Source organism: Carassius auratus, chromosome 8 (assembly GCF_003368295.1).
Source record: "Carassius auratus strain Wakin chromosome 8, ASM336829v1, whole genome shotgun sequence".
Lineage (NCBI taxonomy): Eukaryota > Metazoa > Chordata > Actinopteri > Cypriniformes > Cyprinidae > Carassius > Carassius auratus.
In genome coordinates this window covers 2468721-2486340 of record NC_039250.1, presented here as the reverse complement: position 1 = coordinate 2486340, position 17620 = coordinate 2468721, and the positions used below count along the sequence as shown (strand labels likewise).

The window sequence follows — 17620 nt, the reverse complement described above, 5'->3', positions numbered from 1 at the left end:
AAAACAAAAACTAATAAAAATTACAAATATAAAAAGACTATTACTAAAATGTTAACTGAAATTAACATGAACCCATAAAATATTAAATTCAAAATATTAACAAAAAACTAATAGTATCTCATTGATACTAAAATATTGCATTCATCTAAAATTAAACAAAATAAAAAATCTCACATGTGTCCTGCCTTGAGCACAAAAGCAGTCTTAAGTCTCTAGGGTATATTGATAGCAATAGACAAAAATACATTGTATGGGTCAAAATTATTGATTTTTCTTTTATGCCAAAAACCATTAGGATATTAAGTAAAGATCATGGTCCATGAAGATGTTTAGTAAACTTCCTACAGTAAAAATAACAAAACTTAATTTTTGAGGGAAATAAAATGTTTTTTTTTTTTTTTTTTTTTTTTGGTTTTGTGTTCACATACGTATTTAATAAACGAATACTTCCCGCCTTTGGGGGGCGCTGTCATTTAGTGCTTGCGCAGTGACGGCGCTTTGTGTTGTTTCAGCTGTAGGCGCTTAGAAATGTAGTTCGATTTTAAACAACTGTTTTATAATTCCATTCTATATGAGCGAGTTTTAAACTAGGAGCACTTGTTGTTTTATGTTGCGCTCGTTACACGCAGCTTCATCAGTCAGTGGCGGAAGTGTTGTTGTTGTTGTTGTCTCTCAGGATGCTTCTGAAGAAGTTTCCCGCGGCGCTGTGTGTCGTGGCGCTGTGGTGCGGCTGGGTTCGGTTCGCTCTGGGCTGTTCTGGGCTGCTGCTGTGCCGTTCCTGCGGACATGAGGTGGCGGAGGACGCGGACCTGAGGTTCGTCCCCAGCCGCCTGGCGCTGTCGCACCGGAACCACACGGTGCTCGGAGGGAAGCGCGTCTCCGTTCAGCTCTTCGAGAATCCGCAGGGCTTCCAGTTCGAAGTCGTGACCTTTGCGCGCGCGGATGTGCTGAAGCACTGGCCCGCAGACTCTCACTTCAGCTGGTATCCGGGTCACGCGTGGACCGTCGCCACCTGCCCGCGCTGCAAAACACACCTAGGTCGGTGTTTGAAGAGCTCGGTATTCACTTAAATGAAATGCATTGAAAATATTGTAGACATTGACTGTATATACATAGCATAAGCGAGCATTTAAAAGTACAAGTAAAACAAAGCTCCAAGAACAGTAGAGCATTGCAATTGCGACATGGAGGTGATGAGTTCATTCTAGGTCAAAAGAAAGAATTTGATAGGTTTTTTCTTTTATGCATATAACTTCTCATTTAAATTTTCTGAGATCAAAATAAGTCACCTATGAGATTTGCTTTAAGTCAATGAAAATGTTTTGGTGGGGTATTGTAAGGGTAAATAAAGAACTGGTTGTTTAGATAAGTTTGTTTCTTCAGATCAGTCTCATCAATGGATGCTCCGCAGTGAATGGGTGCCGTCAGAATGAGAGTCCAAACCGCTGATAAAAACATCACAATAATCCACACTAGTCCATTAATAAAACTGATTTTTTTTGCATGTTAACGATGCCTGATCTTTGCAGATTTCTCTCCAGATTCAGATGACTTGTTCATTGGAGAAAGCAATATTATAAATAAAGGACTTGTATTTTAGACCGAAGTGACTATTTCAAGTTTTAAAAAAACCAAACATTTTAATGATAGATTTGTTTCTTAGAAACACACAGCTCTTGTCTTCTCCAGATGTTAACTGATAAACAGGAGTGGTGTGGATTACTGTGATGTTTTTATCAGCTGTTTGGACTTTCATTCTGACGGCACCCATTCGCTGTGGTACATCCTTTGATGAGACACTGATGCAAAGCTACATAACTCCAAATCTGATGAAGAACTTCTAAATCTTGGTCGGCTTGAGACCATTTTTTCCTTTTAATGTGAACCATTCCTTTAACCCAAAATGTCAGTTTTTGTATAACAATTCTTGCCTTCGATTTAGGTTGGGCGTTCCAGCCCAGTGATTGGCCCAGGACGGTGACCCGAGAAGAGTTTGAAGGTTCAGACCAGACATTTGTGGCGCTCATAATCGACAGACTTCTGCAGGAACACTTTGCGTCCACGCTGCTTATGACACCAAAATCTTTTAGAAGTTGACGATTAGCCAAACCACACTTGAGGCCATTTAATAAAGATATTTCTATGGGTAAATGCCTGGCTTTGTTCTTGACCTGACCCTAGGGTAAAAACATAGCTTCCATTGAGTTTAAAGCAAACAATTTAAACCTTTATTCCACTGGATGAATCCCAAACATAGGTTTATTTGAACGAAACCAACTGAACAGTTCAAGTCCATTGAGGCTGTAAGGGGAAAAATTTACAAGCGTGATTTGACTCCTTTTTTTAAATATTTTATTTTATCAAAAATGTAATCCATTTCAAATCTGGTGTATGTCTGTAAAACAAGACAAGATAAAAATCAAAGACTCAATGATGGTGCCCACATACCCTCTTTTCCTCAGTCCTCCTGAACAGACATGGTTACAAGAGGTATCAGAGATTCACTACTGTTGTCTATCTGCTGATTCAACCATGAAGGGTTTAGACAAAAAGAATAAAGTATGAAAACTTGGAGAACGCTAGAGCTAGCAGATCACTGCGCACCATGGCTTCTGTTCAATTAACCACAAAACAGGAAAAAATTATACATATTTGTACATATATTTAGAATTAAAAAAACTGAAAACACTACTCGCAAGTCTACTCCAGACGACGTGTGGCCGATAACTACAGTGATTTGCTTTTAACCTTGAAATGTATTTGGAAATTGAGATGGTGGATGCCATGTTGGCAAGATTTTGCAGTCAGTTTATTCTGAGTCTGTTTGGGGAACTTCAACACAGCAAGGAAAGATGGAGCTCAAAACCAAAAAAAAAAATAAAAAAATGGAAAAAGCAGCATCTTGCTTTCCAAAAAAAAATGACAACAAAAAAGCCAAAGAAGCAATTTGGAAACCGGACTGGGGAAATGTGGATAATATTCCTATATTTCAGCTTCAGTCATCCTCACCGTCATCGTCCTGCAATAAAAATAAAGACAATTAATGGGTGATTTATTTATTTTTTTTAAATTTAGAAGCACTTTTGATTGACTAGTTTGAGAAACAATAGTTTGCACGTTCTAGACTTCCAAGAACTCATTGGAAAATAAACTGTTGTCACAAATGTATTACAAAAAGAAAAGCCATTCTGGCACTCTTAAATGAGAAAAAGATAAAAACTAAGATCAATGATGCACGACAGTCTTAAATTGGTGCAAACCTCTCCATCATCATCCTCCTCTTCTTCCCCATCATCTTCTCCCTCTTCATCAATATCATCCAGACCTTCCTCGTCTTCATCCTCATCCTCGCCTTCTCCTTCCTCATCCTCCATGTCTGGAACCTGTTGAGGTTTGAAATACAAAACGTCCATTCCGCTGTCTTTTTAATGATTTAAAATGACTGGAAACTTTCTCTTAGATCAAATAATACCGAGTCTGCATAAGCTTAATCTGAAAAAATTTTTAAATTCCCATTTCTTTGTGGATGTTGCTCCAGACGGGAGTTCAAGTCTCACCAAGTAGTATTGCAGAGGATTCGGCCAGATGTCGTCTTTAATGACTTCACCCAATTCGTCGGCGCCTGAATCGGTGTGATCAGTAAACCAGGTGAAGAAGCTCTCGGGTTCTTCGTGTTGTCTCTTCTTACCTGCTTTACTCTGTGTCTGACTGGACCTACTCGTGAGGTCCTACGAAAGAAGATTCACAAGCTCAGAAGTGTTCAACCGTTTGACAATTCAGAGTAATAATAACGAAAAGACATCATACATACTTTTCCTGGTTTCCATTTGATCTCTGTCGACTTTGAGGTTGGGTCTCCACTTTCGTTCAGGTGAATTTCTTTGGAGAGGACTTTGTTCTCAAAATACATGTTTTCATCAAAATACTAAAAGCCAACAGAAAAGCAAGGATGAGTTATCAAAACACACGAGCTTTAAGTCATGATAAACCATTTTTACCACTTACAAAATCTATTCTGTAGCCGGATTTGATGTCTTCAAACTCTGTGACCTCGACTCTGGTCAGATAGTGAAGCGCCTCTTCATCCTCCTCCCCAAGAAGAGCGGAGACTAAATCATCAAATAATATCGAATAGAACATTTATTTAACGTTATGATTAAATAGTGCAATAGCAGTTCGCAAGGGACCTTACCTTGTGGGTGGTTGACAAATGTGGTGACCCAAAAGTTGGGGATTTTGCCTATGAGTTCTGACCTCTTCTGGAAGAACGGCTGGCGAAGTTTGTTGTATTTCTGTTCTACTTTGAGAATCTCTTCACTCGCCTGCTCGTTCAGTCTGGACAAGATTAGAAACCAAACAAAAAATAATTAATAACTATTCATAAGCATCACAGCATTAACCGCGATAATTAATATTCATACAATAATAAATATACCTGTCGATTTCATTCTGGACTTCATCGATGTGCTCGATGGCTTCTTGCTGCTCTTTTTCTAAACAATAAAACAGTGTTAAAGAACAATAAATGCAAACACTTCATGGCTTTTCTCTCACCAAACATTAACAAACTAGCGCTAAAATACTTATATTCACAATTTACGTACTTTAAACGATTAAAGTATAATTTTTTTACATCATATTCTAGGCATGATTCCTTCGACTAATCATCATTATTATTATAAACTAAGTGTTCTGTGACGTGAATGTATTGAAGTCAGGGGAGCCGCGCTCATGCCGCGTGGTTTAAATGTGAACGGAATCGCGCTGCACCGGTTTCCGCCGAACGCTTAACCACGTTTAAAGTCGCTTCAGCGTTCATTTCCATCATAATTCACCCGTTAACGTGCGTAAACAAGCATTAGACCGTGCTACATCATGGCGGAGACGTGGCTCAGCTAGGCTAAAGCTATAGCATAACAACAAAGCGAGCGGACGCTTCCGCTCCGCATGTTTCACGCTCTTTAACTGCACGCGTTCCTTCGGAAAAGCCGTTAGCGGTTCGAATAAAACAAACTCCCGCGCTTTGATTTTTGAAATGTAACGGCTGTTCTGTGCGCTCTAACAGGGCTTTGTTGCGCGCTAAGTTCGGCCAGAAATCAAACATGGCCTCCGCCGCCGGCTGCAGCCGTTCCTCCGAAAACATCCAACCGCTAGCCCTGCATCTCGCCACAGTCTACACAAGCGAGCCACACTTGAGTCGCTGCTAATTAACTAGCGATAACAGCGATTAAAACCCCGCTTGAGAGAAAAGAGAAAGTGAAAATGGCCGCCGATTGTTCTCACTTACCCGAGGTCTCGTCCCCTCCGTCGTGGTTCGAGTTCAGTTCCTTTTTACTGACTTTAGCCGCTGAGGCAGACATGATTTCACTGATTCACGACGAGAGGAGTTTCCAGTGAGAATCAAGTGCTGTGGTTTCTAAACTCGCTGAGGTAGAAGATCGTCCTCCTTGAAACCCGGTTTCCTGAAGACTTGTAATATAGGACAAGAAGAGAGATGCACACAAACTTAACGCGAGGGAAGAAACGCAGATTCTCACGCGCTCTTTCGGACAGAACGCGCCCCACACGAGCTCGAAAATTAGCCCCGCCCCTTACAGAACAACCCGCCGAGAGCGACGTCTGTCCGCAGACCCGCTCTCTGATTGGTCGGCGCCTGTGGGGGGCGGGGCGGGACTTGGAACCGCTACTAAAAGGGCGGGATTTCAACGAAGCTCTCACAACATGTCACCTGAATGGAGATAAAATGGTTCTGCAAGTGAACACACAAGGGGCAAGGAACTCGACCGGAAGTTGAAGTCGGGTGGGGGCTGCCATCTTTTAGCAGAACTTCACTTGCGTTAGCATTCCCATTGACTCCCATTCATTTTGGCGTCACTTTGACAGCGAATAACTTTACATCTGAGGCGTTTAAAGACTCTGTTTGTCCATTATTTATTTCTAAAGATACACGACAATGTATAAAGTGCTCCATTACCTTCTATGTTACATTATGGCCCCGTATAAACAGTTTTTGTAAAAAATAGGCTAACGATTGCGTCATAACCACTCGGCTCTCTGTCGCATTACCGTACAGACAGGAGGAGAAGCTCGCAGGCAATTAACTAAATATGGCGTACTGGCGTTACATTTTAAAATACTATACAAAATAATTAATCAGAATACTTACTCCTGCTCACTCACGACAAAGAACTCCCCGCTTAAGCTCGCCGTCTCTGCAAGATTAACGATGGCAGTTTTCACGCACAGCCACTTAGAAGATTTACATCTGGCAGACAGGTTCCTGACGTCGTCAAGCTTCGTTTGAGTCTGCGCGTCAGAAACGGAAGTGCTAAAAAACGCTAAAACTGGGCTTCATTTAGCTCAATTGAGTTCCAATGGGGTCGCTGTGTCCATTTCTTTTACTGTCTATGTGAACACACAGGACTCTGTTTAATCCGGAGTATAAAAGCTTAGTTCAACCGAAAATGAAAGCTCTGTCATTACTTACTTATTCATAACCCATAAAACATTTCTGTATTTGGAACCCAAATTAACATATTTTTGATGGAAATCTGAGAGAACGCGGCTCTTCTATTATTTTCTAACATTAACGAAAATGACGTCTTTGAGCGTAGCGCTCGCGCCCCAGGCAGGAAAGACGTCGTTAAAACGCCAAGGTTATGTTAAAAAGGTAAACTTTTAAAAAACGCGTCTGAAGGCCTGAATGTTTTTAACGCAAAAAATATATATATATATATAAAAAAAAAAAATTTCAGTAATTTTACTGAAAAAAAACTTAAATTAAAAAATTCTTCCCAATAAAATAGATTTAATGGAAATATGTGTGTGTGTACAGTATATAAATGCCTACTGAGTTTTGCCTACTAATCAAATATTATTAACTGTACATTATCATTCTTTTAAAATTAGGATCCCCTATATATCCAGGTTTTTTCAGGGGGTAAATTAAAATAGTAAATATCTGGATTTGTGGCTCCTTTTAATACTTGTTTTTCTTGTTTTAAATAATTTAAGTCCTTTTCATTAGTGAGTCAGTAAACATTGTGTGCAAAAGTTTATTTAGTCACATATAAAATTAACTTAAACCAATAAAAAAGCAAAGTTTAATGAAACTAACAGATATGAAACAAATGCATAGAAAAAAGAATCCTTCTCTTAACACCAAACACCCAGTAATAGTGGCACAGGTTGATTAATGGCCTAATTATTTTATAAAGTAGATACTGTACATATATTTCCTGTTAGTTTTACTACATAAAATGTGACCCTGGACCACAAAACCAGTCATAAGGGTAAATATTTAGAAACTGAGTTTTATGCATAATTGAAAAGCTGAATAAATAAACTTACGACAGTGTTTGGCTGACATACATCTGAGATACAACTATTTTTCTGAGGGTGCAAAAATCTAAATATTGAGGAAATTATCTTTAAAATTGTTCAAATGAAGTTCTTAGCAATTAATATTACTAGTCAACAATATTATTCTGAACCCAGCTGGACTGTGCACATCAGTTTTTCACAGCATCTTGGTGTTGACTGATAATCGTCTAATCTTGATTGACAGTCGAGTGTGTAATGAGGGGAAACTGCAAATCAGCTTAATGAATTGCTCCTGTGGGATTCATTCATTCACATTCATTCTCCTTATTTTAAACTTTAAAATAAAATATATTTCATGTGTGTGTGTATATATATATATATATATATATATATATATATATATATATATATATATATATATATATAACTGTGGGAAAAATATTATTTAGTTTCTGTTGCTTAACATTCTGACTTTTTTCTCCACACTTTAACACTGTTAAATGCATAAATAAATAATTAAATAAAATAATAGTTTAGTCAAATTGTATTATTTATTTTAATCACATATATTTATTTACATCAAATTTATTTTAATCAAAATATATCTGCTTATTAGTTATTCAAATAAAACCTTATTTAGTTATTTGAATATTTATTTATTTTAATCATGTCTTCTATCATCTTTTTATTATTGATGTATTTAATTAATTTTTTAAAGTCAAATTGTATTCATTTTAATCAAATGTACTTTAAATTATTATTTGTATCACATTTTGTAAATAACATTTTATTGATTTATTTGTAATACAAATCATTTATTAGTTATTTAAATATAAGAATAAACCTAATTTTTTTATTGTTATTTATTTATTTTTAATCACATTTGGTTTATTTAATCAAATTTAAATATTTGTATTATATTTATTTGATTATTTATTTGAATTAAATTTAATTAAATTGTATTTTTATTTTATAAATTTTTTATTTGTGGCCCCCAATTCGAAAATAATGCATATAATATGTGAAACACACACAAATATATATATATATATATATATATATAATATATATATATATATATATATATATATATATATATATACATAATTTCTATTCTTTCTATTCAGTGTGTACTCATATAATAAATAATAATACATTAACATAAATTGAACCAGTCTTAGCTCATTTCTGAGACGAAATCGCTGGTCGTGTGTTTTTTATTCCTCTGATTTTGGTTATAGATATTTCTATATAGTAGATATTATAAGATTGGACTTCAAAATAAAAGTCACGTTCCTAGTCAGATTTCAAAATAGAATTTTTTCGAAATTAACTGTTCTGGAACTACGTGGTTTATATGTATTAAATTAAATATTATAAAATTAAAATAAAATGACAATGTACTGTTCATATTTATATTTAAGTTTAAAAAGTAAATCGCCAACGTCGTGTTCAGAATCACCAGCAGGTGGCAGTGTTCAATGTCTGATCAGAACCGAGAGCACTACATGAAATCCTGCACACACTGCAGTTTAATTTCGTTACAAGAGATATGATCCATAACTGTTGGAAGTGACACCAGGTCAGATCTAGCTAGGACTGAATCTGGTATAAATAGGTCAGATGGTGAAATATAATATTAGCCATTTCACCTGATTATGCAAGAAAAATATCAGTAGATTTGAAAGTGTAGAATGTATTCATATGTGTGTGTGCGTGTATATATATTTAGTTTTTGTAGTTGTATTCCTTTTTCTAGTTTTATTATTTTGTCCAATTTACAGAATTAAAATGTATTATTTTAAACAATTGTATTATTTTTTTCAAAAAGCTTGTGTTATACACATGCATCAACTTGTTAAATACGTTAAAAAAAAAAGAAAAGAAATAAAAACCATTTTCGTGACATGTATTTGCAATTGATATAAAATCTGGAAGCATTTGTAAAAAGCAAAACCACCAGAGACGATAAACAATGAATATTACGTTTTTATTGAAAAAATAAATTACATATGATATTTCTTATTTTTTTTAATGATCTAAAAAACTAAACTAAAACAGCCATTCTGAAACATAAATGCTGTTACATTGAACATGTCGGACACTTGAATCATTTATTCCCAAGAACATCCATCTTAAAGCAACTTCCTTCAGATACAAACACCAATCTGTGCATTTATATGTTGAAATTAGTTTAAGCATATCATGTGCATTTATTACTCAAACATATGGTCCCCGTAACAAAACACTCACACACACACACCCCCTCTGACAACGTTTACAGTCATTGCATTGCATTCACAACGGACTAAAGCATTAAAGTGCATTCGTCTTCAAATCAACCAGATATTATATTAAGACAAAATTATGAACAACAACAGTGTGTCGATTTAAAATAAACACAATTAAGATTAAATCAGACAGCAGTTGAACTACTGTAAAACACAAAAACAATGGCTTCCGTAATTCAGAGACCGTGCAACACATTCATTAAAGATGCCACAACATGTATAAATATCTGGTTATCAAGATGTATAAATATATATTACTTCAGTCGATATAAAGCAGCTTTTGTAAGAAACGGGCAATGCAACTTCAGTAGTTTGTAGTGTTGGTTGAATTGCATCATAACAGAACTCGAGTCTTCACATGTACATGACGAACATGGATTCAAAAAAACACTGGTCCCTGATTTTGAGCTTTTTTACCGTTCTAGAACACTAAATAAATAATGAGATGTTGGTTAGCATCATTCACAGAATGAGATGGCCTCCACACCTCGAGTTTCACCGCCTCATCTTGACTGCACGCCTAACGTGCTCTTGATGTGCTCGTACACCACGTAGCTGATGCTGACGGCCGGGATGACCTTCAGGAAGTTTGGGGTCAGGCCCCGATACAGACCCGCGGGGCCCTCGGTCTTCATGATCTGCTTGAAGAGTCCCGTCATTGAGACCGGAGACGCGCCTTCAACCGCAGCTCCAGAAAGAACAGCTATATTCAGTAAATGCATGCATTAAAATGCACCAAAAACTAAGGCTGCTTGATTATAGTAAAACCCTAATTATTGGTATTGGTCAATATCAAGAACGCGATTTTATAAACTTTGGAAAAGGTTGTGCATTAATTGAAAAAAAAAGAAGATTTTTTTTTTTTTTTTTTATGGATTTTTAAAATAATTAAACCAATAAATTAAAATGCATAAAAAAAAGATAATTTAAATATGCGTTAAATAGAAAATAGTGTATTAAATAATATATAATATAATATATATAATATAATTAAATAATATTAAATACATAAACATATTTAATATATTTATGCATGTGTAATTTTATATGTATATTGTTTATCTAAACATTTAATTTAATGTATTTTAACACATTTTATTCAATTAATGTGTATAATTATATACTTAACATAAATTTTATTTTATTTTAATACACTATTACATTTAATAACATTTTATTAAATATACTTTTTAATATAATTGCAGCTTATACAAGTTTTCTCATATATTTGATGTACATTTTTACTTAATATATTTATTCATGCATATGTGTAATTTTATAAGTAAAAGGTACATTAAATAAACAAACATGTATATACTGCAATTATTTTAAAAAAGTATATATATATATAAAATGTTATTAAATATAATAGTGTATTAATATAATATAAATTTGTTAAACATTACTATACATATCAAATAATATAATCAAATGTATATTAAATAAAATACATGAAATTAAATGTATCAAATATATAAATAAAATGTATATTAGATAATAAATAAGATCTATGATTAGTTAAGATAATGTATTATTCACCTTGCGCCTGCATGCGTGTTCGTACGAGAGCTAGCGGGTAGCTAGCGAGTTGGCCGCAGGTGCTGGAAGCCGTTCCGCAGGCTAGCAGCACAAACACACCCGGATCCGTGTTCTCCGTCCCATAGCGCTGGAGCCACGTGTTCTTTAACGTCTATCAAGAGAAAAAGAGGGAACGAGATGAGCTCTTTCTGCTTCAGTGCCACCAGCAGCAGCAGCGATGGCTTTAGTTTGTGTTCCTCTGCTCACCTCATACACGGCCAGGTCGATGCCAGCGTACGGGATGATGCCCAACATGTTTGGGACGTAGCCTTTGTAGAACGCAGACACTCCCTCGCCCTTCAGGATGTGTTTGGCACAGTCTGAGATGCCCTTGTACTGGCCTGTCTTTCTCAACGCCAGACGGGTTTTGAGAACCTGAACAGAAGAGAGGTTTGATTTTTAACACCATGCCAGCTTCACTTCAAAGGCTAAAACCATGTCTGAGATACTGATGTAAATAGCAACCAGACCAGTTTAAGGTTGTTATGACACAAACGCACCTCCATGGGGTAGATGGTGCTCTGGGCGATGACTCCTGCCAGGGAACCTGCCACGAAGCGCTCGCTGATCCCCAGAGGAGCTTCCTGACTGCTTCCCATCAGACGCTTGATCTGACAAAGAAGAAACGAGATGGCGTTTATACACAGAGCAAGCATGTGATCAGCTGAGGACAGAAAAGGAAAACCCGTTTTTCTTCCATTCAATTTGACTATGCACTAATAATAATAATCTATAAAAAACATTATATTGCAATGATACTATATTATAGCAATAATAAAGAGTATAATATATAAATTACTTAAATTTATGTCATGTTCCTTGCCATGCTATTAGGTATTATTGATAAATATTATAGTTTGTGTTAATATTTTGGATGACATTTTATTTTTAGATTTATTTAATTAATTGTGAATGCATTTCTTTTTAGTTTAATCTATTTTTATTTTTTTTAATGAGTTTATTCTTTTAGGTTTAAGTTTTAGTTGATTGAATTTGAAATTATTTTAGCATTTAATCTTTGAAATAAATAAAAGCTGCTTTTGGCTAAACATTTTTATTTTTCTTCAATTATTCAGTTATTAATATTATTTTAAGCAATGAAAATTGTTTTCTGGTTTCAGTGGACAATAATAAACCCAAAAATTTCTTTATTTTCAAACATTAACCATAAAGCGTATTTTTCTAATGGCATTGAACTAGTCATTTTTCTTCATTATTTCTCTTACCTGCTCATAAGCCATGAATTTAAGGGCCGACTCGGGTGCGATTTTGATGACATTGATGCCGTTGCCCCTCCACAAGGAACGCATCCCTCCTTCCTTGATCATCTGAGCGAGTCCACTCACGATACACATGTTGTTTCCATGAGATCCATGCACCTGAAACAGAACGGTGTGTCATTATTAACTGATGATTTCAGACTTGACATATTAAATTAAAACTAGAGCAATGCTGAAGAGCTCAGAAAGATGTAGGTAAAAGGTCTTGGCCCAAATCTCTGAACTCTCAAAGTCCGTTTGAACAAGAGCTGACGTGAACATGACACAGATCACCACTATCACTCGACCGTGACAACGTCAAACACTATCTCGTATCGGACCAATCAGGAGGGAGTGCTTCACTCCTCGCATTCTGATTGGTCGCCCGGCTGGACTGTAGAACTATTCAGAGTCCAGATCCTTTCACTGGAACATGCATTTATGATTAACTGCTTTAATGACTCTTGGGTAACAAAACCAATTGTTCAGATGTAACCCGAGCAGCCAACCAGTTTGGACTTCGATTAAAGGGAAATGCTTGAGTAAATAAAACCTTCAGAGATTTAATGAATAAGTCATGGCTTTATTATTTTAATATAACACTGATGTAGTTCTCTTCACCTTGCAGTGACTGACTTTGGGCCGTGATTTTGGTGTTTTGCATGTAATTTAAATTCTGTACCTGCATGAGGACTTTGAGTCGGTCGAGCGGAGCGGTGAAGGTTCGGGAAACGGCTCCAGCTCCTCCTCCGGCCACCAGGTGTCTCCACCACATCCCCGTCAGGTGCTCCTCCGAGGTGAACTCATCTGGGACCATCATGTTCTCTCCCACATCGAAGATCTGCAAACACACAGATCACGGTTAAACAACTCACAGTAAACACGGGACATTATTATCTCATATGAAGATATCCGTCAAGCACTGTTTTCAGTAAACGACAGCTACACTCAAATTATCTTAAACATACTCCAATAATCTCTTTTTGCACGAGAAATACAATGTCAGTATAATCTCACCTTTAAATGAATAATTAAAAACTAGTCTATTGTAATCTGTGAAATTTACTAGTGAAAATTATATATAAAAAAAGTTAGGTTGTAAAAAATATTATTGGAATAGGTTTTACAAAAAAAAAAAATTCTACTTTTTTTTCTACTTACAAATTCTGCATTTAATCATTGTGTGATTTGCCTTTTCTTTTTAATTAGTTGTGAAACTGACAAGCAATTTCTGAAACTCATTTTAAGTAAAAGATAAAGTGTGTTTTACAAGAAAATACTATTTCAGTCTAATTTGACATTCAAGTCAATGTTATTTGACATGTCATTGTATTTAGTTTGTAGTAAATTTGAGTTAAAAAAAAAAAAAAAAAAAAAAAAAAAAAAGCACATTTGACCAAAAACTAACTAAACTATTTCCATCTTTTAACTTCAAAATTTCACTTTTACTTAACCGCGTTTCTTGCCATTTCTTTGAAATCATTTTTCAAATTTAATATCAATTTCTGAGTCCAAAAAGATTTTTTCTTTGCAGTGTAGTATTTAACATAAGTGCAACGATCATCTGCAAGAGAAGTGAAGTGCAATGGCCTTGGCTGCAACAGCGTGTGCGTCAGAGTCGTCTGATCCGACCAATGACGTGGTTAAAAACCTGGAACAAGTCTACGTGTTTTTTAAGGCACTATTGTGCCATTTCATCAAAAAAAAAAAAAAAACTCTATCGTGGACTTTACAAACTGCAAAACTGATTGCAAACTCCTGCACATTGCATCAGATTTCCAGGTCAGTCTCGCCGTGGGCTGAACTCTGCCTCGTGAGAACAAAGGCTGAGAAAAGTTCATTAAGAATCTAAAGTAGGTCATTGATAATGAACAAGTGTTGCATAAGACGTTGCAGTGGAGGGACGGTTAGTCCTGGTTTAATCTGAGCACGCTGACATTTGATTTGCATTTCTAATGGATGTATTTATGCACAAACTCTGGCGGCTGTATTAATAGAAGGATGCTCTAGAGACAGACTGGTAGCTGCAAGACTATATCTATTAAACTGGACCCCGTCCTAGATCACGGTGTTCCAGTGGGACTATTTTAGGCAGTCACGTTAGGACTATCATCAACCATGTACCAGGCCAACGCTCTGAACCCATCCCAAACCCCAAACCTGACTAATTCATGCACATTTCAATGAATCCGAGTCTTTCCCAGTAGACGTGTTAATCAGATCATTGTAGTAATGCCAGTTTGCAGTCGGCATGAATAAAACAGCTTTTACTAAATAAGCTTTGTCGGTTGTTTTGAAGGATTTGGACTGAGTTCAGGGTTTGTGGGAGAGAAAATGCTTACAGTCGAGTGCTTCCAGTACAGGATGATTTCGGGAATGTTTTCGGCAGGCTGTAATGTGGGATACTTCTTCCATTCGTTCCAGTCAATAGTCATTGTGCCGTTTTTGTCCATGCTGCGTTAAGAAAATAGGAAACGTGGGAGAAAGAAGATCATTTAGAGCGTTTTATCAAATTCTGTGTTTTACAGTAAATGTAAGATATGATAAAATCCTCCAATAAAGCTGTGACTCAGTCCATTCAGAGATAAAGTGATCAAGGAGGCACTGCATTTATATAGTCATAAACAAAGGGTTTGGTCATTTAATTATGTATTACGGTAATAAATTCCAGCGAACTTATGAGTAAAATTCAAATAAGTAATGCAATAATAAAAACAGTTTTTATAGTATAGCAATAACAAGTAATTAATTGATTAAGCTTTTCATTGAATGTCAGTCAAACACTGAAAATTAAGATTAAATGAAAGCAGTTTTAAGACTTAATTTTCACACTGAATATTATTAGTCAAAGCTCCACAAGAAAAAAAAAAAAGGACAATGCTGCACCGATGTTATTCACACAATATTTCACCTTTGAAGGACTCTCTCTGCTTGCTGGAGGGAAATATGCACGCCGAGATCTCGCAGTGAGTTCACAATGTCACTGGCATTCACTTGACCTGAAATGCAACAAATAAATGTCAGCGGTTTTAAAATCACCAAGCTGCAAATGTGTAAAGCATTGCATTAAGGTACAATACCGGCGATCTTTCTATCCAGGCTTTTAAAGACAAGCTTCAGGTCTTTCTCGTGGTCTTGGAGGTAGTGAACAAACTCTTCAAAGTCCAATTGTCCATCATGCTCTTTCTCTTCAGTTTTCATGGTTTTCTGTGAGGAGAAAAAGATGCAAGCAAAAGTGTGAGAGAATATCCAATGCATTGCAGATGTAAATTATTCCACAATCAGTAAAAGTTAATGTGGGAATGTCAACACCTGGCAAACTAGAACAGACAGAATGAGAGTGTATTTTTAAATGAGAAACCGTGCAGATCAGATTAGCTACGATGGTCAATCTGACTACTATTAAAAATATATGTTTAACCACTGATAGGAACAGTGACTCATTTACTCTTATTTAATTGTCATTACTGAATGCATTCACTAAAACATGGGTTTATGAGATTATAAATCATATTTAGACACTCATCCAGATGATTGCAGCAGCTCAGAATAATAAAAATCGATCAACTTTCAAACCTATCAATTCCAATAGTGTGTATTATGCAATGAAACTGCACCTCTAGGGGCGCCATACAGCCTTCAGTTCAAGGACAACGACATACAACTTTAATATGTATTTACAGTTACAGTACCATGGTATTGATGTGATTAAACACATTATTTGTACAATAGTACACATTATTGACACACTTTAATTAGTCGACCGCAATAAAACCCAGCGCATTTAAGTTTAGTTCGGGGGAACTCCATATATGGTCACCTGAACGGAAGCGCGCGCGCAAGAAAAGAGGAAGGAGCAGCGGAAACGTCATGCTTCAAAAATGTGTAGTTTCTTTAAAAAAATGAAATAAATAAGTGAACTACTTTTTAGGTTTAATCGGTTTCACGACTTGAACAATATACAGATTTGTATATTTTTTTCTCACCTTCCTCCATTTTCGATATGTGGAGAATTCCTGCGAAGGCAGAAGCACACTGAGAGACTTCAGCGATTTCAGCTCGGAGGGTAATCCGTTTGATTCAAAATACTCCACCTCGACCTGATCCGAGTTATGGACGGGCACGTAAAGGCACAGGCACAACATCTTGAAAATTATAAAAGTCTTCGACAATAAATAAATAAATAACACGAGAACTCTCTCGCCTGCCGACGGTTAACGCTGAAATGCCGGTAAAGCGCGTGATCACTTCTAGAAATGTCCTTAGACACGCCCCTGAGCGGAAGGGGGCGGACAGCCCATTTTACCAAGAAGTCCGCATTGTGATTTGTACATTTGTACGGCGTCCGTGACGTCAGAGGTTAATCGTCCAATCATGGGTGAAATGCACTAGCTGCCAGAACAGAAATGTGACATGCTGGGAAATTTCCAAATAAGTGACTCAATAAAGAATTTCACATTTTCTCCAGTGAATCTCCTTACAAAACAGAGAAACTGGCACAGACCTGCAGCGAACTAAAAACTAAAAACAAAAAATACAGAATTATTAAAAAAAAAAGTTACTGGCCTACCTAAAAAGCTAGTGAACATGCATCAGGTTAAAAATATAAAAAACTATTCAAAATATTAATAGAAATATAATTGGATATCAATACTAGTAAAATAACACATTTTGAGTTGTTTTTCATTGCTGAAAAACCTATGAGTTTAAACTTATTTTGTGCAATTGTACCTGACTTTTAAAAAATACCTGTGTATTTTACTTAGTTTAATTAAAAACTGAACAAAAAAATGAATAAATAAGTCCATGTGGTTGCATATGAAATTATAAAAGGCTATAACATTACTATAAATATTTATATGTTTATTGTGATTATGAGAATGCATATCCCAATGCATATCTTTTTTTTTTTTATCAAATTGTCTTTAAATAGATTAAATATTTGAAATAACACTGAAGCCTAAATGTAACTATTTGGAGGTAAAAATACCAGCAGGTCACTCACTGCAGCGTTTTTGGCTATCAGCAGCAATTAATGTTAGGCTCAAATATAAACTGCAATGCTGAACTTTGTGGGGGACAATCCTGCAGGAAAGCTGTCTGCTCCGGTTGCAATATTACGTCAGAGTCTGGTGAAGGAGAAGCGTCTGTGCCAAGACCAACTCCAGA

The 17620-nt window shown here is 35.9% G+C and overlaps 3 protein-coding genes across 4 annotated transcripts; 1 reads left to right on the top strand and 2 right to left on the bottom strand.

The window, feature by feature from the left end:
- Positions 1 to 454: 454 nt before the first annotated feature.
- Positions 455 to 2151, top strand: si:ch211-51h9.7 (CRBN_C_like domain-containing protein). The gene is made up of 2 exons (XM_026269051.1): positions 455 to 1038; positions 1943 to 2151. The coding sequence occupies exons 1-2, from the start codon at positions 678 to 680 to the stop codon at positions 2095 to 2097; spliced, it is 516 nt and encodes a 171-aa protein (XP_026124836.1). The 5' UTR covers positions 455 to 677; the 3' UTR covers positions 2098 to 2151.
- Positions 2152 to 2329: 178 nt separating this feature from the next.
- Positions 2330 to 5585, bottom strand: LOC113106959 (protein SET-like). The gene is made up of 8 exons (XM_026269050.1): positions 5288 to 5585; positions 4436 to 4493; positions 4193 to 4335; positions 4006 to 4109; positions 3812 to 3925; positions 3558 to 3728; positions 3261 to 3383; positions 2330 to 3019 (listed from the first exon to the last, which is right to left on the bottom strand). Exons 1-8 carry the CDS (start codon positions 5358 to 5360, stop codon positions 2996 to 2998), a joined length of 810 nt encoding a protein of 269 aa, XP_026124835.1. The 5' UTR covers positions 5361 to 5585; the 3' UTR covers positions 2330 to 2995.
- Positions 5586 to 9294: 3709 nt separating this feature from the next.
- slc25a25a (solute carrier family 25 member 25a) lies at positions 9295 to 16696 on the bottom strand. Of its 2 annotated transcripts, none has more exons than XM_026269047.1 (10): positions 16438 to 16696; positions 15532 to 15658; positions 15363 to 15450; positions 14794 to 14905; positions 13134 to 13292; positions 12419 to 12571; positions 11693 to 11803; positions 11400 to 11567; positions 11154 to 11304; positions 9295 to 10317 (listed from the first exon to the last, which is right to left on the bottom strand). In XM_026269047.1, exons 1-10 carry the CDS (start codon positions 16594 to 16596, stop codon positions 10118 to 10120), a joined length of 1428 nt encoding a protein of 475 aa, XP_026124832.1. In that variant the 5' UTR covers positions 16597 to 16696; the 3' UTR covers positions 9295 to 10117. The 2 variants fall into 2 exon arrangements, with proteins under 2 accessions (XP_026124832.1, XP_026124833.1); XM_026269048.1 differs by having other exon boundaries at positions 9295 to 10302; positions 16438 to 16596.
- Positions 16697 to 17620: the final 924 nt, after the last annotated feature.